General features: G+C 28.5%; 1 protein-coding gene across 1 annotated transcript in view; it reads right to left on the reverse strand.

The window, feature by feature from the left end:
- The window catches only part of LOC117171395 (cadherin-99C), a 313,631-nt gene that overhangs the window by 56,959 nt on the left and 229,735 nt on the right, over window positions 1–26,937 (reverse strand). The window contains exons 7-10 of the mRNA XM_033358668.1: window positions 17,183–17,332; window positions 11,388–11,606; window positions 5,476–5,670; window positions 4,840–5,130 (exon numbers count right to left, since the gene is read on the reverse strand). Coding sequence (XP_033214559.1) covers window positions 4,840–5,130; window positions 5,476–5,670; window positions 11,388–11,606; window positions 17,183–17,332 — 855 coding nt within the window. The remainder of the gene's footprint in view (window positions 1–4,839; window positions 5,131–5,475; window positions 5,671–11,387; window positions 11,607–17,182; window positions 17,333–26,937) is intronic.

Consider the following 26,937-nt stretch of genomic DNA (forward strand, 5'->3'; position numbering starts at 1 on the left):
TTTATTAAATGTTGTCAGGAAAATGGAGGGATATAGAGTGAAGGAAAAGGAAGGAAGACAAGAAAGGAACAAAGAGGTAGGAGTAGAAGATGAATGAATTTCAAACACCTTTTTATCCTATCCTGTCCGATTGGATCTTATCCTATCTGATCCTATATTATCGCCCCTCTGATTTCCTCTCTCTATTTCCAGTCCATTTATTCCTCATAACACTCCAGCTTCTCCTCCCCCATTCCCATCTACTACTAACTCCCTCCATTTTTCCACTCTACTGTCCCAATCACCCTTGGCGCATGCGACACTTTTATAACAAATGAAATAATTCAGACACTTTTCGAAATACAGTCATAATTTTAACCAATATTAAATTTTGAATAAAGGAAGCATGATCCTCCGTAATTTTGAGAGCAATTTATGATAACTTACGATAAATTGCCCAAAATTAAATTTAAAAATGTATATAAATGTCTAGAAATTTTCAGTCATTTATGGTTATTTTACAGATATAATAATAAAATATGGTAACTTATCATAAATTATCCAAAGTTCAATTCAAGAAGTTTCCATAATTTTCTGGGGATATATGCCATTTTTTAGTAATTTATGGTAATATTACAGGTAATTTATGGTAACTTAAGATAAATGGCCCAAAATTCAATTTGAAAATTTAAAAATTTCCGGAAATTTAAAATATTTTTGTTAATTAATTGACAGGTAATTTACATATACATGTAATTTATGGTCAATGAGGATAAATGATCAAAAATTCAATAACGTTTTTTAAATACATTTCTGAACATTTTTGAAAATTTTTGGTAGTTTACGGTAATTTGATCAGTCATATATAGCAACTTTCCATGAATTACCGCAATTTCTACAATCCCGAACAAAAATTTCCTTAAAGTTTTTAAGGTGAGTGGGCTGATTATCAAAGACGTATAATTTGCATTATTCACGTGTGGTGTTACTTTTCACTCCCTAGGGAGTAAAATGTACTTTTCACTCCCTAGGGAGTAAAATGTATTTTTTACTCCCTACGGAGTAACAAGTAGAGCTTTAGCCCTGTTTCAAAGGCATTGAAAAGGGCTGAAATCATGCATGTAACATACATCTAACTCCCAGTTCTTATTCAACCCCCTGGTATCTATGTAAAGGTAGAGGACAATATGCAATAAATGATAGGGATAAATGGAAAAGGAATTAATGAAAGGAGGTTGTTGCAACAGTATGAAGGTTATAGGGGAATAGGAGTGTGAAAAAACCGCGAAAGAGAAAAATGTAGTATCTGAAAGGTTGAAGAACAAAGGTGATGTTTAGGAGATCAAAGATTAAACGCGGTATCAAAACTTAAATCTAAAGGTTCTAAAGTGGAATCTCAAAAATAGAAGAAAAAGGTGGTACCTGGGAGAAGGGAAAAAAAAGGTGGCATCTGAAGAGGGGTTGAAAGTAAAAGGCGGTATCTCAAATCCTGAAACAGGAAAAAGGTGGTATCTGAGGCTGTGTGGAGGATGACATGTAATACCTGGTGAAGGAGAGAGAACAAGGTCGTATATGAGCAGAGAGAGTAAAAAAGATGGTATCTGGGGAGAGTGAAAGAAAAAAGTGGTACAGTCCAACCTCGATAACTTGCCATCCGATAAGTGTACTCTTTCCTTAAAACTTCATCACACGTACGGCACGAACACTAAATGTGGTTCTCCCACTACGTGTTCTATTTTGCTCATTATTTGCGACCGTGATTTACGCATACGCGCACGTAATATCGTGGTACTAGAGGAAGTATCCGAGAAGTCCGAAATTCCTGGAATTTTCCGCCCCTACAGTCCCGAAGTTGGAAAGTTATCGGAGTTCGACTGTGTCTAGCGTAAGGTCGAAAGAAAGAAAGGAATATTTCTATTCTTGACACAGGAAAAAAGTTGGTATGTAAGGGTAAGTAAAAGAAAACAAGTTTTATATGGGGAGAGAGAGAGAGGGAAAATGTGGTATCTAAGGTTGGAGAAGGAGAAAGGTGGTAGCAAATAAGGAGGGGGGCAGGTGACATCTGGGGAAGAAAATTTGGTAACTGTAAAGAGAATGGAAGCAAAAACGTTGTGTATTCATTCGTGAGACAAGAAAAGAGTGGTATCTCTGGGTAGATGATGGGGCCTAGGTAGTATTTGACGAGATGAAGGGGAAAAAGTGGTATTTATTAAGGGGAAGGAAAAAAAGTCATATCTTCAAAGGTGGAGGTGCAAATTTTGTATCTGGAAGGGAAAAGTAAAAAAGGTCGTATCAGGGGAAGAAACGATAAAATTGGTATCTGGAGAGGGACTGGGGAAAAGTGGCATCTGGAGAGGGTTAATGAAAATGGTGATATTTAGACAGAAAGAAGCAAAAAGGTGGTATCTGAAAAGGGGGAAGAGAAAACGGTGGTATCTGTAGGTGAGGAAAGGTATTTTTGAAAGATGAGGGAAAAAGTTGTACATGTATATAGAAGATGAACAAACATATTTTGTGGAGGAGGTAAGAAATTTGAATATAGAGAGGAGGTGTTGAAAAGGTGGAATCTGGAGAAGGTTAGGGAAAAGGTGGTATATAGTAGCACTCTTCAGCATGGAGAAATTCGGCCGCAAATAATCATTTACCACATGTCTCGTTTCCACCACCACAATCCTCTGCTCAGCTGTAAGAGTGAGACCGAATTTTTCCGTCCTGAGTGAGCCGACGTAGTAGTGGAAACGAAATATCTAGCAAATGAGTATTTGGGACCAAATTTCTACTCGCTGAAGACCCCTGGTATATAGAGAGGGTAAGAGGAAAGGGTGGTATCTGAGGAATACGAGAAAAAAAGGATGTATCTGGAGAGGGGAAGGCTGACATCTAGGGAGAGGGAGGGAGAAATGTTATATCTGGGGAAAATGAGGAAAAAGGTAGTGTCACGGGACGATGAATAACAATGGGAGGGGAAAGGTGGAATCTGTAGAGGGGATGAGGGAGGAAAAATTATAGCACCTGGAGAGGGTTAAAAATGAATATATTATCAATTTTTTTAAGTAAATTTTTTCTGAAAAAAGATCTTCGCTCTGCTGGAAATCGAAGAACGAAACTTTCGATCGCCAGTCGGGTGCTTTTCCCTTAAGCTACTAAAGAGATGGGGAGAAGTATCCTTTTTTATGAAATCCACGCATTATTTTGCCAGGTGTTACGTATTCAAATTTTTCAAAGAATTTGTATTATAATCAGAAAATAACAGAAATTCTAATCGACTTTTTAGACTAGATCAAGCTAAGAAGTAAAAAAAATGTATTAAATTTTGTCAGAGAAAAGATCTACAGAACTTCCCATTGCCAGTTGGCGAGAAAATTCGAGTCCTCTGGCTTTGACGTTGAATAAGTATGTGAAGAAAAAATGGTAGGTTAATGAAAGAGGTATCATTTTAAAGGTGCAAATGTTGTTCGTTAATGAGCCGAAAAGTAATATTCCAAAAAATTATTTGTAGCTTACAGATCTGAAAATACGATGAAAAATGAGAATATTTGATAGCTTTCAAAAACAGTGAACTTTGAAGCATAGTTTTTTATAGAAAAAATAATAGGAAAAATCTGAAAAAATTCATGGTGGTACATTATTACAGATAGTTCAACTAACTACCTCTAATTTAAATCACTTCATTATCTTCATTAGAACTGACGATAGTGCACTCGCACATTTATTCACAAAAAACGAACAATTATTTATATTTTGCAAATTTTTCGACAGCAATCTGTTCAGAAATGTTTAATGTACCACCATGAATTTTTTTAGATTTTTCCTATTATTTTATCTATAGAAAACTATGCTTCAAAGTTCACTGTTTTTAAAAGCTATCAAACTTCCTTTCTTTCCATCAAATTTTCAGATCTGTAAGCTACAAATAATTTTTTGGAATATTACTTTTCAGCTCATTAACGTACAACATTTGCACCTTTGAAATGATACCTTTTTCATTAACCTACCATTTTTCCATCCTTTTTATGAAAACACGCGTTATCTCGCCAGGTGTTACGCATTTAAATTTTTAAAATAATCTGTAGGTATTATCATCAGAGAATAACATTAATTCTTATCGTCTTTTTAGACTAGATGGAGCTATGAATGAAAAAATTTTTAAATTAATTTTTGTCTGAAAAAGATCTAGAGAACTTTTGATTGCCGGTCGGGTTCTTTTCGCTACTAGAAAATTAAAAAGACGAATCCTTTTTTCTGAAATACACGCATTATTTTACCCGGTGTTACGTATTCAAATTTTTTAAAGAATCTGTATATCATCAGAGAATAACAGAAATGATTAAAGTCTTTTCAGACTAGAGCTCCTTCTAGTATGAAAATACGTTGAGAATTTCAGTCATTCTCTGATGATAATAGAGATTCTTTGAAGAATGATAGCGGCAATTTCTTTTTATGATATTTGTTTATATAATTGCAGTTTGTGATATTTTAATTTTTGACATAGGAAAAGGGTGGTATCTGGAGAAAGGGAAGGAAAAAGGTGGTATCTGGGAAGGGTAAAGGAAAAAGTTGTGTTCTGAGAAGGGTTGAGAAAAAGGTGCTACCTGAGGAGGAGGCATAGGTCAAATGGGGTTTTTCTTAAATATATCTAAAGAGGTGGGGACAACAAATGTAGTACATGAGGTACCTATAGAAGGAAAGGCGAAAAGATGGTATCTGGGGAAAGGGGAGAAAAATGTGGTATCTGAATACCTGGCACGGCGATGATCTTCTTATAATAAATCTTATTTAACATAATATAATATATAATATAATAGATCTTCCTAAAATATTTTTTTTATAAAACTTTATTTTGCTTGTTACTTTCCTCACCTTAACGACTTCTGTGTTTCTGGTCTCGCCCGCCTGAACAGTGATGGGAGGAATCATCGGAAGTTGAGGTGCATTGTCATTAACGTCATTCAATGTCACTACAAAAGAAAGAGGAGCGGATGCAGCAACTCCTGATTTTTCACGAGCCACGACCTGAAAACGGAAGCGTCCTGGACTCGGGGGATCCCTGTCCAGATTTTCTTCATTCACGACGAGAATTCCGGATTGGTCGATTGTAAAAAATGTCGTTGTTAACTCAAACACGTACAAAGGCTTTGGGTCTTCAGGGCTCTGAAAAATGTCATAAAAATTGATTAAACCTTACACTTCATAAAGTTTTATAAAACATAAATTATTGTCTAGAATGTGAATGAATGTGTAATTATCAAGGCGGGATGAAGGATTGATGGACACTGCAAAATTGCAGATTCTGAATATGTTCAATTTGCACTTCATTCACTCCAGAGCCATAAAATTTTTATTTTAGAAGATGAGGATTGAAATTTATAGCCGGGCTTTGTAATAAATAATCAAGTGATGCCATGTTGGCAAGCCCAAGGGGCCTTGCCCATCCATCTAACCTTCTAACAAACGTCGACGACTTCTTCGCGGAAAAGGGCGAATGAAATTACTCACCAGATCTGCATCTGAGACTGTCAGTCGTATAGGATTTCCTCCTTCATCGACGACTTTCGTACCGATTGGTGCATTCTCGTCGACGAAACCTTCAATTGCTGATGCTGTTATTGTTGGTGGATTACTATCCACTGGCTTCACAGTAATTGTCAACTTGGCTGTTGCTGAACGTCCCGCTTCCGAATCTTCAACAGCCTTGAACGACAAAATCGAATTTGTAAAATATTATTTTCTGCAACAAGTGCGAAAAGTTGAATATTCCATGACTATTAACGTTTTAAAAGGAACTAGTTATCGTCATGAATAAATTACAAAAAAATTAACTAGTTATCGTTATCTTTACCGTTTCAAAATGTAACTTTTTAAAAAGTTATTTTTACCAAAAAAAATCATTATCGTTACTATCTTAGTTACAGTTTCATTATAGAAATACTAGCATCGTCAACCATGCGTTATACGCGGGTGTAATTTTTCAATTTGAGGAAAAAAATCATTTTTAATATTGCATAGAAGTTTTGAATAACTTTCGAACACTTGAGCTCGAGCTTAAATTAGATAAGAGGCATTTTACACCCCGTTATAAGTAATTTAAACAAATTTTAAATAATTTTGTTGATTTAACAGGATTTTATCAAATTTTAGAAAAAGTTCAAGTCAGTTCAAAATATATTCAGTATTTATAAAAGTTGGGCAGAAATTAAAAAACATTTTATAACTATTTGAAATATTTTTTAGTTTGAAAATTTTTTTATTCTGCTTAAAGCTCCTGATGTTCTTAAATATCTTTTAAGCAGACTTGAATCTTTCCTTAAAATTTCAAAAGACGTTTCAAAATAAAAAAATTAAAATGTCTTGAAATTTTCCAGATTTTGTTTTGACATTTTCAGACATATTTTGACATCTTTTTAAATTTTCTTTAAAAATTCATTTTTTTTTTAATAAAAAATCGTTAAAAATTTACTCGGAAATCTTTAGAAAATGTTGATATTCTCTTGTGACCTTTTTATTTTAATGAAACATTCTTAAAAACCTTTGATTTTTTTTCGAAATCTTCAAAACTACATTTTGTTATCATTTTTTTTTAACTTCTAATAATTCTAAATATTTATTCAGATTATTTGAATTTTTCCTAAAAATTTTTTTTAATTATCTAAAATTAAATCAATGTTTAAAAATCTTCCTGATTCTTTTGCTACAATTTTGCCTATATTTTGGAATGTTATAAAAGGTTTTTTTATTGTTTTTAAAAATTTTCTACGAACCGATTTTTCAAAATAAAAAGTCTTTTTAAATTTTCTAAGAATCTTAAAAAAAATGTGTTTACTATGATGAAAACTTTCAAAATCCTTTAAAACAAAGTTTTGAAACTTTATTTTGATCTTTTAAAAAATATACATTATTGTTACAATTGTTTTTAATCCTCTCAAATTTAAAATTATTTCTTACATTGAAAAAAATCTTAAATATCATTTAAAACTATTCATTAGTTGCTTAAAAATTTGAAAAAAAATCCTGAAAATTAGAAGAAAAATTGCCCTGAAATCGTCCAAATTTCTTTTAGAAAACTTAGAAAATATTGTGAAACAATTTGATATATTCTCCTAGGACTAGTTTTTAACAATCAAACATCGTTTTAAATTTTCTATGAATCTTTAGAAAAATTGTAAATAACACTTGAACCCTTCAAAAATCTACATTTTGTTTTTAATAGTTAGAAATATTTTGAAACTTTAAATTATTTCTAATTCATTTAGACCTTTTGAAATTTTTTCTGAAACTTCAAATTACAAAATGAAAAATCATAATTAAAATTTCCATGAATATTAGGAAAATTTGTTTATTCTCTGTAACAAGCCGTGCAGAAATCGTCAAGTTTCTTCACGGTTCCAGAATTATAAGCGGCTTGGGTCCCTAGCCTGGACCTAGCTTGAATTTTGCAATGGCTCAAGCTTGGCCCCGGCTAGTGTGAAAGTTCCTAAAATGGACGACAGATGGCGAAGTACTATTCTTTTTTTTACATATTATTTTAAAATTTCAAGGGTCAAATTTTACACATTAGGACTGTGCGTGACTTCTTGCCTCAAATTGCGAATTTTATTGTCGAAATAGTGTAAATACATTGTTCATTTTTGTAATTATGTTTAAAACTGTAAATTATATAATGAATATGGCGGTCGTAAAATAATAAATTATTGTATACAGATTTTTATGATACAGATGATGAAGAAGAATCAGAACCCGGCGAGGTAATGAATGAAATACCGCAATTTGGAAAATTCGAATCAGATTGGAGAAAATGTTCTAAATCTCGAACCTTTGTAAGTTCAGTAAAAAATAAATAGTTAATCTATATTTTTATACTGTATTAAAAATTGATTTCGTCTCAGATCTAAAAAAAACTACACGATTGATGACATTAATGTCTTGGAAATTGATTTAAAAAATTTTGTTTATTTTTGTTTATTTGATAACAAAAATAAAAATTTGACTTTTGAAGTATACCGGTTTTTGACAAATGCTTCGATTCAATCAAAAATACCTAATAAACTTAAAGTGAATATCAACAAAAAATAGTACTTGAAAATAAAAGCTAAGTTTAACATTTAGCCACCAAACAAAAATGCATGATTGTTTGAACTGCCTTAATTAACAAATGCACTATTTGGCTATTTCTAGAGGTTCAGACTCCGTTTTTTCGATGCAAACTATAAATAACTAACTTCTAAATTTTTATGAACATTTTAATGACAGAAAACAATTTATTATTGAAACCAATAATTGCGTAGCCGAATTTTTATCTTTTGATGTATTTATTCATAAAATACCGCTTTCTTAAGGAATAAGCAAATGCATTATTTGGCTACTTTTTAGCAATGAAATCTATTCCGTTAACTCAAAAATTAAGTCAAGTATATTAATTAAGAATCTTTGATAAAAATAAAAGTAATTTTAAATATATTCCACAAGAAAAAAAAAGTCACTTTCTTAACGGATTAGCCGAGAAAAATTTGTTTGCTGCAGTGTCAATAAAAATAAAAATATTAGATCGCTCTCAAACTATCATAAAAAGTTTTAAAAATGTGTTATTATTAAATTAGGATAGTACTTGTCTCCTGAAAATCAATTTATCCACGGATGTATTTTTATCCCACTATGCAGCGTGGCGCACAGTGAGAGGAAATGCACTTTTTTCGTTAAAAAATATCCAGAGCCTTCAATTTTTATTCGATTTTGAATTTTGTTAAAATTAAATATCATTACATTCTAAAGAGCTGGACACTCCGAACGTTTGTTTCTCATTTTTTTATTAATAAATTTTTCACTCAAAGTATGAAATAACTGAAATTTAGTACATAACAATTTCTTATGCTTAAATAACTGATTGGGTAAACTTTATATTGTTTATTATTAATATTAAGATACTCATGAAATACAAATGATTTATTCATTATTCCATTTGTTTACCATTAAAAAATTTTATTAACAAATTAGCAAATAGTCTTAGTGTCGGTAAAGAACTGCTATGCTTTCAAAAAGTACTTCCTATTATTTTAAGAATAACATTTAATTATAAAACTAATTGAAAAGTTTATACTAACCATTGTTATATACAATTCTTGTGGAAAAATATTAAAAATTGAGTTTTTTACAATTGTAATTTCCTTCAATTGCCAGAACGACTTCAGCTATTCCTCAAAAAAGAAACATTTATTATTATTTGATAAAAAATAACAATTAAAATAATTATAAACAGATTATATAAACAAATTCAAAATATTGGCTCTTTCGCATATAAAACAAATTTTGTTGCACTGGAAATATTTTAAGCTATTGGACGAATGACTACAAGTCACAAAAATATTGCAAAAGTTAATATTAACATTATTATGAATAATTATTGTTACGAAATATTCAAACCTAAAGTCTTGTACCATTTTAATTTTCTTAAATTGCTAGAAATTTAAATGTTCATAAATAATTTAGATAAACAAAAAATTCCAAATTTTGGCAGTTTCGCTTGGAAAAATTTGGGTTTTCAATCGCAATAGATTGAGAATAAATCATCACACCACATGTTAAGATTCACACAGTAGAAAATCTTTTGAAAATAAACCATCGAATTGGTAGGCAATTCTCCAATTTTTCCAAAAATAATGTCAGCAAACGGGAGTGGCAATGGATGCAGAAAAACAAGTACTTTTTCATGAATTTCAGACTTTGAAAATATTTCTTCTTTCATAACTGATACATGGATCCAAACTCACTGACAGTTTGTGTACTAAATTAGTCTTAGTAACAACATGAGAAAACTTGCGTGAATTGTACCCTCGAAATTTGAAATTTTTCATCTTATTTGTTTATAAATATTCATATTGTTACATTTTACCAAATATTATCGAAGATATATAATTTTCAGGAATATTCGTACCCATTCTGGACATTAAAGAAATTTGAAATATGATAAAACCTTCAGTCTAAATATTTTTTCACAAAAATAGTTAATTGCAGTGTTTATTGTTAACTTTTCTAATATTTTTGTGACTAGCAGTCATTAGTCCAATAGCTGAAAACATTTCCAGTGCAAAAAAATTTTTAATGTGAAAAGGCCAAAATTTCGAATTCATTTATCTAATTTGTTTAAAAAAATTTAATTTTTATATTTCATTAAATAATAATAAATATTTATTTTTTGTGGAATACCTGAGGTCGTTTTGGCGATTGAAGGAAATTATAATTTGAAAAAATCTCAAATTTTAATATTTCGCTAGAAGAATTGTTAATAACAATGGTTACCATAAACTTTTAAATTAGTTTTGTAATTAAATGTCATTCCTACATTAATATAAAGCACTTTTAGCAAAAAAAAAATTTAGCAGTACTAAGACTATTTGTCAATTTGTTCATAAAATAGGTTCATAACAAAATAAATGCAATAATGAACACATTATTTGTATTCCATGTATCCCTAAACATGCATTTAAGACAATTTAAAGTTCACTTAATCAGTTATCAAAGCTTAAAAAATCTTATGTACAAAATCTCAGTGTGTTCATACTTTGAGTGAAAAAATTATTAATAAACAAATTTTCAAAGAGAAAAAAGTGCAGACCGCCAAGCATTTCGGAATTGACGATTCTTTTTATTAATAGACTTGATTTTTTTGCGGAATTAATTCGAAATGTCTTGCAAAAGAATCCTTGCTGTAAGATTTTTTATAGTGGCTTGATGACTCTTTTTAGGGCCACATGATTCTCAAAGTCCGATTGAGCAACCCCCCCATGATGCATATTAGATCATTATAAAAATTATAACAGCAAGTAATCTTTTCATAAGAGATTTCGAATTCATTCCGCAATCAAATTAAGCCTATTCATGAGAAAATGGTAAAAATGTTCATTTGTTTATAAAAATTGTTTAAAAAATTAACATTTTTTGGTGACTATGAAAAATATAATAGCAAGGAGTCTTAGGCAAAACATTTTAAGTTGATTTCGCAAACAAATCAACCCTTTTAATCAAAAAATGGTTAAAATGTGCATATCTTTATAAAAATTGTTTAAATAATTTGCAATTATTAGCTACTTTATGCAAAATCTATGGATTAAAATAAGCTAATGATTGCGAATCGTGAAAAAACGACTTTTGTTAATTATTTTGTTAATTAATGAATTCTTGTTAAGAATTGCACTATCGGGCCTATTTTGTCCAAAAAAGGTGCTTCTTTTCCCACTGTGCGGCGTAGAGCTGTGTACAGTTTGACGCACTCTATATCGTGGCGCTCTGCACGGCGTAGCACGCCTATCTTCCAGCAGAGGAATCAGGAACTTCGCGCTCACTTTACAGACACGGCATATCACCATTTTTATGCATGTGTTTCAAAAAAATTAAGCGTTCTTTAAAATATCAAATACCTTAATGATAATATCAAATTTCTTGGTGACTGAGGTGTCGACAGCCTTAATCTGCCTTACAGCTCCAGAGTGGCGATTAATCTCGAAGAAATCTCTGTAATTTGGTGGACTGCCACTAAGGAAGGAATAATGTACCAGAGCATTTATACTGTCCATGTCGACAGCCTGAATCTTCTCTGGGAAGATATTGAGTATTCCAGACAGCACTCCGCTAGACACCTGATTAAAAGCAATCAGTATATCAGTGTATGTAATAATGGCGAAAGCGCTCCTAGGCTAATGTGGGTGATTAAGAAGCATTACAGATGGATAATCATTTCGTACTCTATTTCTTATTCACCCTGAGGTAATTGGTAGAAAAGGCTTATGTGTTATGATTAAAGCAAGTCGTTTTATAATTACATCATTACATTTTAAATTCGTTTCAATTACGACTTCTAGAATACGAGTCGAATATTCCGGATCGGCGGAAAATTCATTTTTTAAATTTCTTGACTTTTCTTGTACTAATTTTTCATTTTTTCCTACCACAAATATTTAAAGACCAAGATTCTAATATTGTGTCATTTTTAACCCATTAACGACCAAATCTATCAATTTTATAACATGAGTTTGACCGCAAAATTTATGGGTATAACAAAACAATAAATAGATCAAAAGTACTGTTCCTTATGTTTTTGGGTGAGCTAAATTCGAATCCGTCGTCAAAATTCAAATATTTTAAACTCAAAATTAAATATGGCGGTTTTTGAATACAAAAATAGTTAAAAATGTTTGATCTTTTTATTTTTATAATTTTTTTTCAGACATGATACGCGTTAGTATCTTAAAATTTCTTCAACCATCGGTGCACAAATTTCTTCAAATTTAACAGAAAATTTTTATATATAAGTTTTTTCTTCCAAAATGGCAGACAAAATGCAAAAATGTCCCAAGAACTGTTTTTTTTCCATCATCTTTGTTTTTTTCAAAAACTTGAAAATTTAAAAAAAAGTTCCATGGAACAAAAATGTCTTGAAATTAACCATAGAACACTATGAAATTTTTTTAGATTTTTTTAGAAAAAATATTTGATTTGTCAAAAAATCAAAAATTTGAGATTTGCAAAAAAAATTTTCAAAAAATCTGAAAAAATTCAAACTTCATGCGAAAAGAATTCGTATGAGGCTTGATCAATTATTTCCCAAAATATATAGGCTCTGGTACAAATTTTCCAAGAATAAAAATGTCTTAAAATTAGTCAAAGAATAGTCTTGAATTTTTTCAGATTTTTAAACATTTTTTTTTGCAAATTTCAAATTTTTGATTTTTTGAAAAATCAAAAATTTTTTCTAAACAATCTGAAAAAATTTTATAGTTTTCTATGGTTAATTTCAAGACATTTTTAATCTATGGAACTTTTTTTTAAACTTTAAAATTTTTTGAGAAAAACCACGATGATGGAAAAAAACAGTTTTTGGGACATGTTTGCATTTCCTCCGCCATTTTGGAAGAAAAAAAAAATATTTAAAAATTTTCTGTTAAAATTTAAGAATTTTTTGCACCGACGGTTAAAGAAATTTTAAGATATTAACGCGTTTTATGCCTGAAAACAAATGATAAAAACAAAAAATAAAACATTTTCCACTATTTTTGCATGCAAAAACCACCATATTTAATTTTGAATTTAAAATATGGAAATTTTGACGACGGATTCGAATTTATTTCACCCAAAAACATAAGGAACAGTATTTGATAGCTTTGGTCGTTAATGGGTTAATAAAGAATCATATATAAATGGAATAAGAACATTTTTAATTTATAAATGTGCATTACAAATATTACTAGTGTCTTTTGAATATAAAATAATTAAAAATAATTCTATTCATAAAATATCATAACAATTCAAGTTCATTTCAATAAATTTTCAATAAATTAAAAAAAAATTATTCTACAAAATTTAATTAATTTTAGTAAAATTGAAAATAATTGAGGGGAATTTAAGGCAAATGGGAGGAATTTGATAAAACTCATAAAAATTCAAGGTGAATTTAAAAAAAATTTATTGAATTCACTGAGTTTGAAATAAATTGAAATTTTTTTTTAATTCATGGTAATGAGTGAAATTAGAAGAAAATAATGAAATTAAAAAAATCAAGAGAGTTCCAAAGAATTTAAAAGAATTAAGTATAAATTGTTAAAAATTCAAGATGAATTCCAAAAAAATTAAAAGTAATTAAAAATATCTTTGAAAATCTTACAATCACCCCGACCTTGCAAAATCCCTCACTTTTTGTCCATAAGTTCTCTGAGATCCATTAAAAATTTTGAGAAATTCTATGAAATTTGATATTTCCTAAAAATCTAAAAAATGTATTAGAACACCTTGATAGCTTTTAAAACACTCTAATATCATTGGAGTTCTTGGAAATCCTTTGAAATTTTTGCAATCACTTTAAAACGTCTTAATTTTTTTAATATCCTATCATATTTCAAATTCTTTGAAATCTCTTTTATTGTTTGAAATTAAGTAAAAATAGTATGAAATATTTCGAAATACCCTAGAATTTTTAAAATTCCTAGAAATCCCATTAATAAACTGAAAACAAATGAAAATTTTTTAGTGAACTTTTAAAATACCGTAAAATATTTTGAATTCCATAGAACTATTTCATGTACATTGAAATTTCAAAAACTGTTTTGTATTTGTTTAAATTTTCCACAATTTCTTTGGCAACACTTGAAATTTCTGAAATCTATTAAAAATTCCCTAAGATATTTCAATACATTTTAAATGTTTCGATATCCCGTGAAATTTTTCCAAGATTTAAGAATTACCCAAAAATCTTGGAAATTCTTTTAAATTGTTGAAATCAATCGTAATATTCCTTGAAATTTTTTAAAATACCCTAAATCATTTCAAATCCTTTGAAATCCCATCAAACCATTGAAATAAATTTAAATTCTTTGAGAGATTTTAAAACACCCTTAAATATTCTAAATACGTTAAAATATTTTGAAATACCGTTACATTTTGCACAGCTTTTGAAAATTTCAAGGAACTTAAGAAAATACCCTTAAACATGTAAAATCCTTTGAAATCATTTGAAATTATTCAATTCAATTAATAATTTTAAATTACTTCAAATCCTTAAAAATACTTTAAAATCTTTTACTCTTTTCAAATCTCTTGCAATTTTTGCAAAGCTTTTAAAATTTTTTTTAAATTTGTTGAAATACCACTAACTCTTTTAAATTCTTTGAAATACCTTCAAATTATCAAAATTGATTCAAAATTCCTTGAAAGCTTTTGAAATATTTAAAAAATGTTTAAATCTTGTGAAATTCCATTCAATTACTTCAATAAACTGCAATTTCCTTGTGATCTTATAAAATACCCTTAAATATTTCAAATACTTTGAAACTCTGTTAAAATATTGCAATCAATAGAAAATTCTTTGAGGCCTTTTAAAATACCCTCAAATATCTCAGATACTTTGAAATCCTATTAAATTATTGCAGTCAATTGAAAATTCATTAGGATCCTTCTAAATTTCCTTACATCCTACCTTAAAATCCCTTCAAGTTATTTCAATTAATTTAAAGTAGCTGGAAATCTTTTAAGATACCCTAAATATTTTAAATTCTTAACAATTCCCATTAAATTACTGAAATAACTTTTATACCCTCAAGTATTTCAAATCCATTAAAATCTTGTGAAATACCATTTTACAATTTTTTGATATAATATTTTTTTATATAAATATATAATTTTTTTGAAAAACCCTTAAAACCTTTGAGATCCTACGAAATTCCTAATTTCTTGTTAATGTATTCCTTAAAATCCATTAAAACTTTATGAAAACCTGTAAACTATATAAAATCCAATATTTTCTAAAATACTGGAAAATTAATTAAAATTCCTTATACAACTTTTACATTCTCTAAAGTCATTGAAATCCTCGGAAATCTGATAAAATCCCTAGGCAACTCTTAAAATATCCTAAAGCCGTATAATTCATATAAAATCCTTACAAATTTTCCGAAATTATTTGAAAACAAATTAAATATTTGTTTAATTCCTTAGTATTGTTAAAGTCCTTAGAAATTGATTGAGAATTTATAAATCTCTTGAAAATTCCACGGAATCTTATAAAATTCCCCTTAAATATTTGAAATCCTTTGAACTTTTTTGAAATCACTTCCAATTTTTAAAGCTATTTAAAATTCTTTGTTAAGTTTTAAAAATACCCTAAAATCTTTCAACTTTTTTTAAATCCCTTCAAAATGATCATTAGAATTAATTTAAAAATTACTTGGAATCTTTTAAAATAACTTAAAATAATTAAAATACTTTAAAATTTTATTAAATTACTCAAATAAATTAAAATTCCTTGAAGTCTTTTAAAATATCCTAAAATACTTATAATATTTCGAAATACCATTAAATTACAGAAATAAATTGGAAATTCCCTGGGATCTTTTAAAATATACTAAAATATTTACAATTTTTTTAATCTTTTAAAAATGCTTGAAACCTCTTAAATCTCTTAAAATTTTTTTGGGAATTTTTTTAAATGTCCTAAAATCTTTCAAATTCTTTGTAATGCCTTTAAAATTCCTTAAAATCTTTAAAAATACTCTAAAATCTTTTTAATCTTTAGAATCCGTTGAAATTTTTCAAAGTTTTTAAAAATTTATGGAAATTTTGTTTAGATATCCTAACATCTTTCAAAATTCTTAAAATCCCTTCAAATAATATATGATAGCAAATATTCTAAAATCTTTTCAATCTTTTGAAATCCCTTGCGTTTTTGAAGGTTTTAAAAATCTCTTGACATTTTTTAAAATACTCTAACATTTTTCACATTTTTTTAAATCCCTTCAAAAAGAATCAATTGAAAATTAATTGAAAATTTTCGGTAATAATTGAAAAATTTCTTGATATCTTTTGATATACACTAAGATATTTAAAATCCTTTAGAAACTTTTTAAATCCCTTGAAATTTTTCAAAGTTCCTAAAAATTCCTTGGGTTTTTGTTTAATATCCTAAAATTTTCCAAAAAATTCGAAATCCCTTCAAATCATTGAAATCAATTGAATAATCCGTGGTCTAAACCTGTTAAGTATTATTTCAGAAATTTTATACGGCTTTTGGAAAATCATCCCGCAGGTCTATGCTGTAGGTACCAAACCGCGATTTTCGAAAATCCATTTTAAAAAAAGCCAAAAGTAATTTTCCCGTTTTGTTTGCGGTATATTAATTGCACATAAAAAATGTTCCAGAAAATACAAATAAATCAATTTCGAAAAAAATGTCAGTTAACATATTTAAACCGCAGACCTTCAATTGATATTTATTTATATTAATTGATATGATATTTTCTGTAATACTGGACGCATATTAAAATAAATACATTGAGATCTTTTTAAACCCCTTGAAATCATTGAAATCCTCAAAAATCTGATGAAAGTCCTTTAGAATATTTTTAAATATTCTAAAACCTTGGAATCCCTTCAAGTTATTGAAATCTATTATATTTACAAAATGATTTTTAAAAAAAGTTTTCTTAGCGTGACTGTAAGAAAGTCCTGATTTTTAACAGTTACTTAAAGTTCTTCTTCCAGAAACACCATGAGTCTTATCATTTTTTAAGTCCTTAACTTTTCTGACATTTCCTTGGATATTGTAATATTATACATATGAACTAATAGCATATATTTTTTCAGCTTTATCTATTTTAGAGTCTAATTATTTATTTTAAATTCGATCTAATTTTTGTTATGATAATTATTTTTTTGAAGTAGAACTTACGGATGCAGAGTATTCAGGATTAATGCAGGCAGCATTGTGAAGCATGCAACCTTTGTAGATAAAAGATGGATCTTGATCGTCGTCGTCTTTAATGTTAACGACCAATGTCGTTGTTGATGTGAATCTCTCCGAAACATTTCTTGCTCGATCCTTAGAGAACAAAAATAAAGAAAAATTGTATAAGAAATATATTTTTCTTATGGGTTAATTTTAGTAATTTGATGTTTGCAATTGAAGCATTAAAATATTAAACCAAGCGCAATTTAATACGCTTGATGTTACATTTGTTCACCAGATATATATAATTAATTATATTTAATATTGTTTTTTCAGCTCAGATTGGCGGTCGCCTTATACTCTCCCTAACTTAGTGGGTAAGAGCACCAGACCCGAAATCTGAACACCTGGGTTCGAATCCCAGCGGAGCTAGACATTTTTTTTACAACTTATTAGAAATTAATAGTTTTGAAAGAATATTGATTAAAGACCTGTAAAAACTAACTTAAGAATTAGTTAATTTTGTATATGTGAACTGGAAATCCTTGTCTGTAATAAAATATAAATAAAAGGAAAGCTAGGAAAATTAATTTACGGTCTGGTGTCCATGTTAAGAATTTAGCTACTTGAAAATTGTTGTTACTCTATTTTAATATTTCTTAACAGATTCATCCCGTTAGAACTCGAGCTTGACTTCCTATTCAATTTGCATGAGACACCAACTCTGAGCAAAATGTGACCATATTTTCAGATTTTCATGTTCACACTCAATTTTATGTAAATTTAAAGCTGTTTGCATTCCTGACTGACATTTTTACTCCAGCACATTTACTAGGATAAATATTTTTTAAACTGACCCTCAAGGCTTTTCCATACCTTTCTTATCAACTGACATATTTGATTGAGGTAACAATTTGATCATAAAAAAATGTTTAAGAAATGTTCCAGTTGAAAAAAATAGTATTTGGATTATCTTGATGTTTTTCCAATTGCAAGAAAATTCCTATTTTTCTTTTATTTGAATTTTGTAATTTCATTATTTGAAATTTGTAATAGAGGAAGCATGATTGGTTTGCCATCTAAAAAGTATGAATTAAAAAATATTTAAAACCTCAAGGACAGTTAATTAACAAAAAGTACATGAATTGTATGCATTTAAAAAAATTTAAGATGCTTTGAATTCTAAATTTTTGTTCTTTTTACAGTACGTTTTTTATTAATTTTTGTTCACTTTCTCTTTTCGAATTTTGACGTTTTTTGTCATGATTCGGTTTGGCCTTAATTTCAAAAATACTTTCTTCTGAATTAATTTATTCTTTTAAGTTTGGCATTCTATATTTTACTAAGAATTAAACTAATTTAATTTATAAAACCTTTTATATGACATTATAAATTACACAGTTATTAATTCATTTAATGAAAAAACTTTATCATAGGCATATTCGTAAATAGAACCCATTTGAAACTGCTGGAATACCATTTATATATTTCTAAATTTACGAAAAAAAAATTGATTTATTCCAAGTATTCACAGCTGCTTTCACCTCAATCATTTTTTTTAGTTCAACCTTAAAAATAAAAGTTATAGAAGTTAATTTCATAAATTTGTAATTTTTTTAATTTTTTCAATATTAAAAGTGACTATCACTTTCTTATTCCTAAATAAAATATAATAACATCATAGGTCAATCGATTCGTCTAGACACAAATAATCTATTCTTTTCTTTACGTCAGCTTAGAATTATCATAATCTTAAGAGTTATAGTTCAAACATAAATTATGCATAAGATTAAAAATGATCATAACTTCCTCACTCTACACGCGGTCAATCAATTCGTCTCAAATCAAGCAGTCTTTAATATTCTTACATCAACTTTGAATTATGTTAACAGACAAATTTTGAACATTAAAAATAATTTTTTATTTTTAAGTCGTTTCAATCCAGGGGATATTTTTATTCTTACATCAATTTTGAATTATGTAAATGAAAAAAGTTTTACTATAAGAAAAAAAACGTTTTTAAATATTATAAAGCGAATAAAGAGTATATGATTCTATATTTTGAAAAATCCTTGTGTCAGTTTTGAGATATCAGGGGTAAAAATGAGCCTTTCAAATTTCAAAAATTTATCTACGACCGTCTTTAAGTTATTATATTGACAAAAAAGGGCGACACGCACGACATTCAGACAATTGCCTCAAACGGTATATTAGACATTGACAAACTAAGAAAGTTTAATTTGGTTTTCATTTTGTGTCAACAGATGTTTTCACGGTTAATCTTGCACTTTAAATTTAAATCAGTCAATATTTAACTAATTAAATTAATAAAGCATGTTTTGACTGGAAAATTAATCATTTCTACTAAATAATTTATTTTCAGACCATAGAAACAACTGATTTGTCTTTTATATTCTAAGTCACAAATAAATCATTCATTTAAATTTGAATGTAAAGAGTGAATAATAAAATAATAAAATTATTTTTAAGTTTAAATTCCTAATGAAATTCCTAGATTTTAAAAAATGATTAAAATTAACCGTGAATGTTAAATACATTTTTTTCAACTAAACCATTGGTTTCAAAAGGACGCTTAGACACACAAAAAAAACGAATTTTCAGCCAGTGGAATTCAACTAAAACGATGATTTTTTAACAAAATAGTTGGATCCTCAACCTAAAAGGATGATTTTTCAACTAAGAAGATTAATCTTCTACCAAAATGCAATTTTTCCAAAAAATGTATGGCCTTTCTACCAAATGGTTGAATTTTCAACTTATAAAAGCAAAATTTGCAACCAACAATGGAATAACTACATTTTTAGACTAATAATTAATTTTTAACCATAGAAAGGAAATTGTAAAGAAATAATTTAATTTTTTAGAAAAGTAGTTTCATTTTCAACCAAAAATATGATTTAAATAAACGGTAATTTTCAACCGAAAAGTTAAATTTTCTATCGTCTTAAATTTCGAATAAAAATTACGATGTTTCTACAAAACAGTTAAATTTTCAACAAAATAAATAAGTAAAAACCAGTGAAGGTCAACAAAAACAGAAGTTGCATTTTTAACACAAATTGCTTAAATTTATTATTCTTATTTTTTGGAAATACAACTAATTGGTTGAATTTTTAACTGCTTTATTAAAAATTTATTTTTTGGATGGAGATGCACCATTTTAGTTAAAAATTAATCTCTTTGGTAGAAAATTTTAATAATTTTTAAATTGAAAATAATTTCTTTTTCGGTTGCGGATTCCAGTATTTTTTTCGTAAACTCGTCTTTTTTGTTAAAATATTTAGTATTACATTTTTTGTTCAAAATGTATCTATGTTGGTTAAAAATTAATATATTTCAAAGAAAATTGAAATATTTATTAAACATTTTTTATTTTATTTAAAGATTTTGAATTTGACTTAAAAGGTCATCTCTTTGGTCACAAAATCAATTATTTTTTTAAAAAATTGTTGTTTTGTGGCTTTAAATTTATTTGAAACCGGAAATTTAACTATTGCAGTTTAAAATTCCTTACTTTAGTTGAAAATCCATCTCCTTGCATTGAAATTCAACTATAATGTTTAAAATACGTAGTTTTTTGTTGAAACCTAATTTTTTAACTGAAAATTAAACTATCGAACTTTTGTAGAAATTTAATCTTTTTTAGTACAAAATAAATTTATTTGGTTGAAAATTCATTTTTTTGTACAATATTAATCTTCTTGGTTAAAAAATCAAGTTTTTGGTTGAAATTCATGTTTTTCTTCAAAATTCGTCTTTTTTAGTTAAAAATCAATCTTCTTGGTTGAAAAATGATCCTTTTTTGATAAAAATCTAACCGCTTGGTTAAAATTAATCCGTTGTGTTTGAGCTTTTACTATCTTGTTTTAAATTATTCTTTTTTGGTTTAATCCAATTTTTTTATTTACAGTTATAATATTTGTTGGTTTAAATAACAACTATAGTATGTTTTGTTGAGAATTAATTATTTTGTTAAAAATTTAACTATTTTAAAGAAAATTCGTCTTTTTGTCTTAAAAATTCAATAATTTTGTAGAACTTTAAACTATTTGGTTAAAACGTACACTATTTATTAAAATATTTCCCTAATTTTTAGAATTTAGTATTTTCTGGGTCAAAAATTAATTAATTATCTCAAATTAAAGGTTTCCATTTTTGTTTAAAAAGTTTTCCTTGATGAGTTAAACATTAAAATATTTGGAAGAAAATTCAAGTATTTTGTTGAAAAATGTATTCTGGTAGAAAATTAATCTACTTGATTGAAAATTTATCTTTGTAGATTGAGGACTAAATATTTTGACGAAAATTCGTCTTTAGTTGAATTCAACTGGTTAATTTTTTTAATTAATTAATTGTTTAAACAGAAAATGTAATTATTCCTTTTGTAAATAAAAATTTATATTTTTTAGTTTAAAATTTATCTGCCTTGGTTAAAAATAATGTTTTTTGTTGAAAAGCGGTCGACTTTGTAGTTGAAAAACTTAGTTATTCTGTTAAAAATTCACATATCTGGGTTGAAAATTCATCCATTCAATCAATAATAGAATAGTTAAAATTTTAGTAACAAAAATAATTTTCACTAAAACTCTCGTCGAAAATTCGTATTATTTGCTAGATGGTAGATTTTGTTCAATGAAGAAAATTTCTTTTCTGGGTGTTCTTGGCTTAATATCCTTTCAAAGAATCCTGAAAAAGTGAGTGCAAGCTTTCATTCCAATTTAGATATAAGATAGACGTGCTTCCCTTTTCAAAGCAGCATCACAATCATGAATAGATCCATCATCTTCAGCAAGTACCAAATATAGTAAGAACTGAATAATTTGATTCGCTGAAAAGAGCTTTCGATGGTTTCCCTTGCAAAATCGCATCGAGGCATCGAGACTTGGATGCAAGAAACGCATAGAGAGTAGGCGAGCACAAAAGCGAAGGTAAAACGAGCTGTTGATGTTCGTTCTCATAATGGCACAGCCTCGAGGATCGAGGAGATCCGATATCCTATTACTGACTGGACTGAATCATCTGTCCAATACCATTGGTAATGTAATGTAATTTCAAGCCGATTGGCGGTTTGAAATTATTAGGTAACCCGGTCAATTCATGTCTGATAGCAAGTGCATTGCCATTCTATATATGTATGTACATTACACATACACGGGTCATATCGAGGGCGAATTGACTTTCTCGCAAAAGCCACACTCAGGTTTCATCCTCTTCTTGTACTTTCGTAATTTCATACCATTCGCCACTTGCCTCCAGGAGGACTTGATTCTATGTTTGAATCGGATAAGAAACAGGAAGGGAGAAAACTATAATCCTCGAGGTGAACTCTTGTTCGTGAATATATTCATTATTTCTGAAATCTCATCAGATTTAGTTAAAGCAACACTCTGATCTATTGATCATTTTTTATCATACCTCCACCAGGTGTGGGATTTAGAGCCGAATCTCTTAAATTGAACCTGTGAAATTTTCACTGAAATACAGTCAACGCTACTTACCTTGCCTCTATTTACCTTGCCGCTATTTACCTTGCCGCTTCCCCTAACTCTCGGTCGAGCTCTTCCCTCACCACGATCCGCGACGGCTCGGCATCCAAGAATTGTTCCGCTCGCTATTTACATTGCCGTCAATGGTTTAGGTATTTTAAGGAGATTTTAAAGTGCAAAAAGTAAGTATATGCTTTGTTAATGATGCTTATAAAAGAATTTCGAAATCATAATATTTATGTCTTATGATAATTTCCTTGTCACATGAGATAACCTCAAGTATGGCATATTTAAACAAAGTTTTATCAATAATTCGTAAATACTAACCTATTTTTAAGTTCATTCCGCGAGAGAACGATGCGCTCACAATTTTTTGGAACCAAATTTGAGATAATTACTTCCACAATATGTAGTCCGAAAATCGAACTTTCACGGTTTGTACACACTGATCTGCGTGCGGCAACGTACGTAGCGAGAAAAACAATTCGCATCAAGATTAGACTTGAGAGTGGGGGAACATCGTTTCAGGAAAATTACTCCCCTACGGTCCAATCTGCGGCAAGGTAAATAGCGTCGACTGTAATCAGTTTGAATTATTACTGGTGAACCAGTGATTTTTCGAATTTGACTGGTTTAACAACTCAGTAAAACAACTGAAACAGCGCTACTGAAGAAACCAGTGACGCTCAATGGTAGATTCAACCAGTGATGCAGCGCCCCTCGCGGCCAAAGCATGAACCTCCAGTCATGTCTGGTTCCTTCTTGCTGTGAGAGCAAATTAAAGTTTAAAAAAATAACAATTTTGTAAAAGTTACCACAAAAGTAATCTGACAACTATTAGTAGTGAGTAACCAGTGAACCTCAATGATTAAACCAGTAACGCTATTCCACTTAGTGAACTAGTGAAATCTCACTGATTGTCAGTGACACAATTCTAACTAGTTGATCCAGTGAAATTTTACCAAAAAGTGACTCTTTTACAATGTACGGAAATTTTTAAACAAATAATTATATTTTCGACCAAAAATGACGCATTTTCACCGAAGTGTATCAATTTTGAAGTACGTAGTTGAATTTTTAACTAAGAAAAAAAGAATTTTTTAACAAAATAGTTAAATTTTCAACTAAAAAATATAAAATTCTAACTAAGAATGCAATAAGTATAGTCATAATTTTAGAAAATTTAGTTTTTACCGAGAAAAAAAGCATTTTCAACCATTATTCTACAAAATACATGAATTTTCAATGAAGTAATTGAATTTTCAAGTAAAAAGATGAATTTTCAACCGAATATATTTTTAACTCAATAATATAATTTTCCAACCAAAAATTAAACAGGTAAATTTTCAGTTAAAAAATACTTTTCAGCCAAAAAAAAAAACGAATTTTTAATAAAATAGTTTAATTTTCATGCAAAAAGATGCATTTTTAACAGAATCTTCAACTAAAGCAGCTAAAGTTTCAGTTAAAAATAATGTTTTAACCAAAACACTAAGAATTTTTAAATAAAATGATCAATCTACAACCAAAACTTGACTCTTTAACAACAATTTTCTATAAAATAGATTAATTTTTAAGCCAAGAAGAAAAACTCTGAACAAAAAATTTAACAGTTCATATTTCAACCAAAAAATATTGTTATTTTCATTAAAAACATTAAACTTTAAACAAAAAGACGAATTTTCAACAAAATAGTGAAATCCTGAACAGAATAGACGAATTTTTTAACAAAACGTTTGACATTATGACCACATTTGTTTTTTAACAAAAATGTTAAATTTTCATTAAGTTAGATTAACTTTTAACCGATTAGTTAAATTTTCAACCAAAATCAAACATTTTTAACCAATAAGATTACTTTTCTACCGGAAAAGACTTTTCAGTATAATATATGAATTTTCAACCAAAAAGTAAATATTTCTACTAAAAAAATAGATTTACAATCAAAAATCGAATAGTAAAAATTTTAGTTGCAGAAATAATTTTCAACCAAACAAAAAACGAATTTTCATCCCAAAAGATCAATATTCAAGCAAAAAGTCTAATTTTCTACCAACAAATAATTCTTTTTAACGATATGCATGAGTTTTGAACGAAATGGTTGAATTTTCATTTTTTGAAGATAAATTTGCAGCCAAAAGTGGAATAGTACCAGTATTCATTAGAAAGTGATCAATTTTCAATTAAAAAGAAAATTGTTCAATTTTTGAGTTAAAAACATTAATATCCAACAAAAAAGTTAATTTTTAACAATATATATAATAATAAATATATAAAAATAAATTGTCTGCAAATATATTCACGTTTCGCCAAATAGTTGGACTTCAACCAAAAAACATGAATTTTCCACCAAGAAAATTAATTTTCTACTAAAAAAAGATTACTTTTCAACCAAAAACGGAATAGTTGTATTTTCTGTTAGGATAATTATTTTTTTTTCTTTTAATTTTCAACAAAATAGTTGAAAACTATTTGTATTGTCTATGTAAATTTCTTCCGGTTTTCTGAATTACCTTGGATAACTGATTGTAACTGTGCGGATTAAAACTGGATTATTAAATATTAGAAGGGGATTACTCTGGTTTACACGTAAATTACTCTGAATTACTTTAATTACTCCAGATTATAAGTGATTAATCTAGAATTTCCGTCTTGCTTATTTAAACAACAAAATTCGTTTCGCAACATTGCTCCTACCCAGTTTACTGATCAATCTCTCTAGCAATCACCCGCGGCGAAGATCTTCACAAAGTCATCTCTTAAAACTTCCTTGACAGTGCTTCTTACAGAAATTCCGTGATTCTTGCAATTTTTTTCAAAATCCCTGACTTCCCCTGAAATTCCCTGACACAACAGATTCCCTGATTTTCAGGTTTTCCCTGCCCTATGACCACGATTATCAATAATTTCATCCTAATGATTGAGAAAGGTGAATTTCAAGAAAAAAACTCAATCAGGGCGTGCAACCCGCATTCCATAGAGCTGGCAAGGAGCGTTGAACAGTTACAGTTTAAACTTTCACCAGATTAAAGAGTTCCACTCGGATCCTGCAGAGTTCAATACAGTGCGAAAATGACGCAGCCGATTCATCGGTATTTCCACCTCATGTCCCCGGATAGCTAAAGGTGATCGATATTCGCTCCAGGTCATAAGGGCACGATACAAATCCAGACCATAAGAACCAGATCAAATCCCTGCTGGATATCTAGCTATTTGCATGAAATATCCATCTACTTTAAATTCATCCTTAAAAAACTACTTTTCTCAACGAAATGTCCAATCTAAGGTATATTTGAAAAAATGTACACTTTTTTGACAGGGTGAGTTTTAAAATAGTATAATACACACACTGTCCCCTATACCCCTCTGTTCCCCCCCTTTTTTTTATAGAATTCCTCTCTTTCCAAGGTTTCTAGAAGCTTTCCCTTTTTATCGTGTTTTCGTGTGAATCAAACTCCTTTGGTTAAAAATTCTACTATTTGGTTGAGATTTAATTCTGTTGGTAGAAAATTGAACTATTTGTTCGGAAAGTACTGTTGTTCTTAAACATTTGACGGTTTTGTAGAAAAATTAGATTTTTTGTTTGAAAATTCAGCTCTTTCGATAAAAATGTAACTATATAATTTTTTTTAACTTTAATCTTTTTGATTGCAAATCCACCATTTTTGTTAAAAATTTATCTTTTCATATGGAAATTCAATTTTTAGGTTGATAATTCATTTTTTGTTTCGTCTTTCTTGGTTGAGATCCTCTTGGTTGAGATTCGTAATATTAGTTTAAAATTCATTTATTTGGTAGAAGGTTGAACAACTTGGATGAAAATGTTTTTTTTTCTCTATAAAAATGAATTTTTTTTAAATAACAATGTAACTATTCTAGTTGAAGATTCCTTACTTTACTTAATTTAGCTCTTTGATTTGAAATTCAACTATCTTGTTGAAAATGCATTCTTTTGGTTCCAAATTAATTTTTTAAACTGAAAATGTCTTTTTCAGTCTTACGATTTTTCAAGAAACGTCTTTTTCATCGTTTTTTTTTGTGTAAATATGATCTAGATTAATATAAACCAATAAAAAAATCCATATCTTTTTTCTTTAAAGTTCATTCTTTTTAATTGAAAAGTAAAGTATTATATTTTTTATGCAGAATTCATCTACTTTGGTCAGAGATTCTACTATTTGATAGAAAATTTAATTCTATTTTTGAAACTTCAATTTTTTTGTTATAAAGTCATGTTTTTATTTGACAAGT

The sequence above is a fragment of the Belonocnema kinseyi genome, chromosome 4 (assembly GCF_010883055.1).
Source record: "Belonocnema kinseyi isolate 2016_QV_RU_SX_M_011 chromosome 4, B_treatae_v1, whole genome shotgun sequence".
Lineage (NCBI taxonomy): Eukaryota > Metazoa > Arthropoda > Insecta > Hymenoptera > Cynipidae > Belonocnema > Belonocnema kinseyi.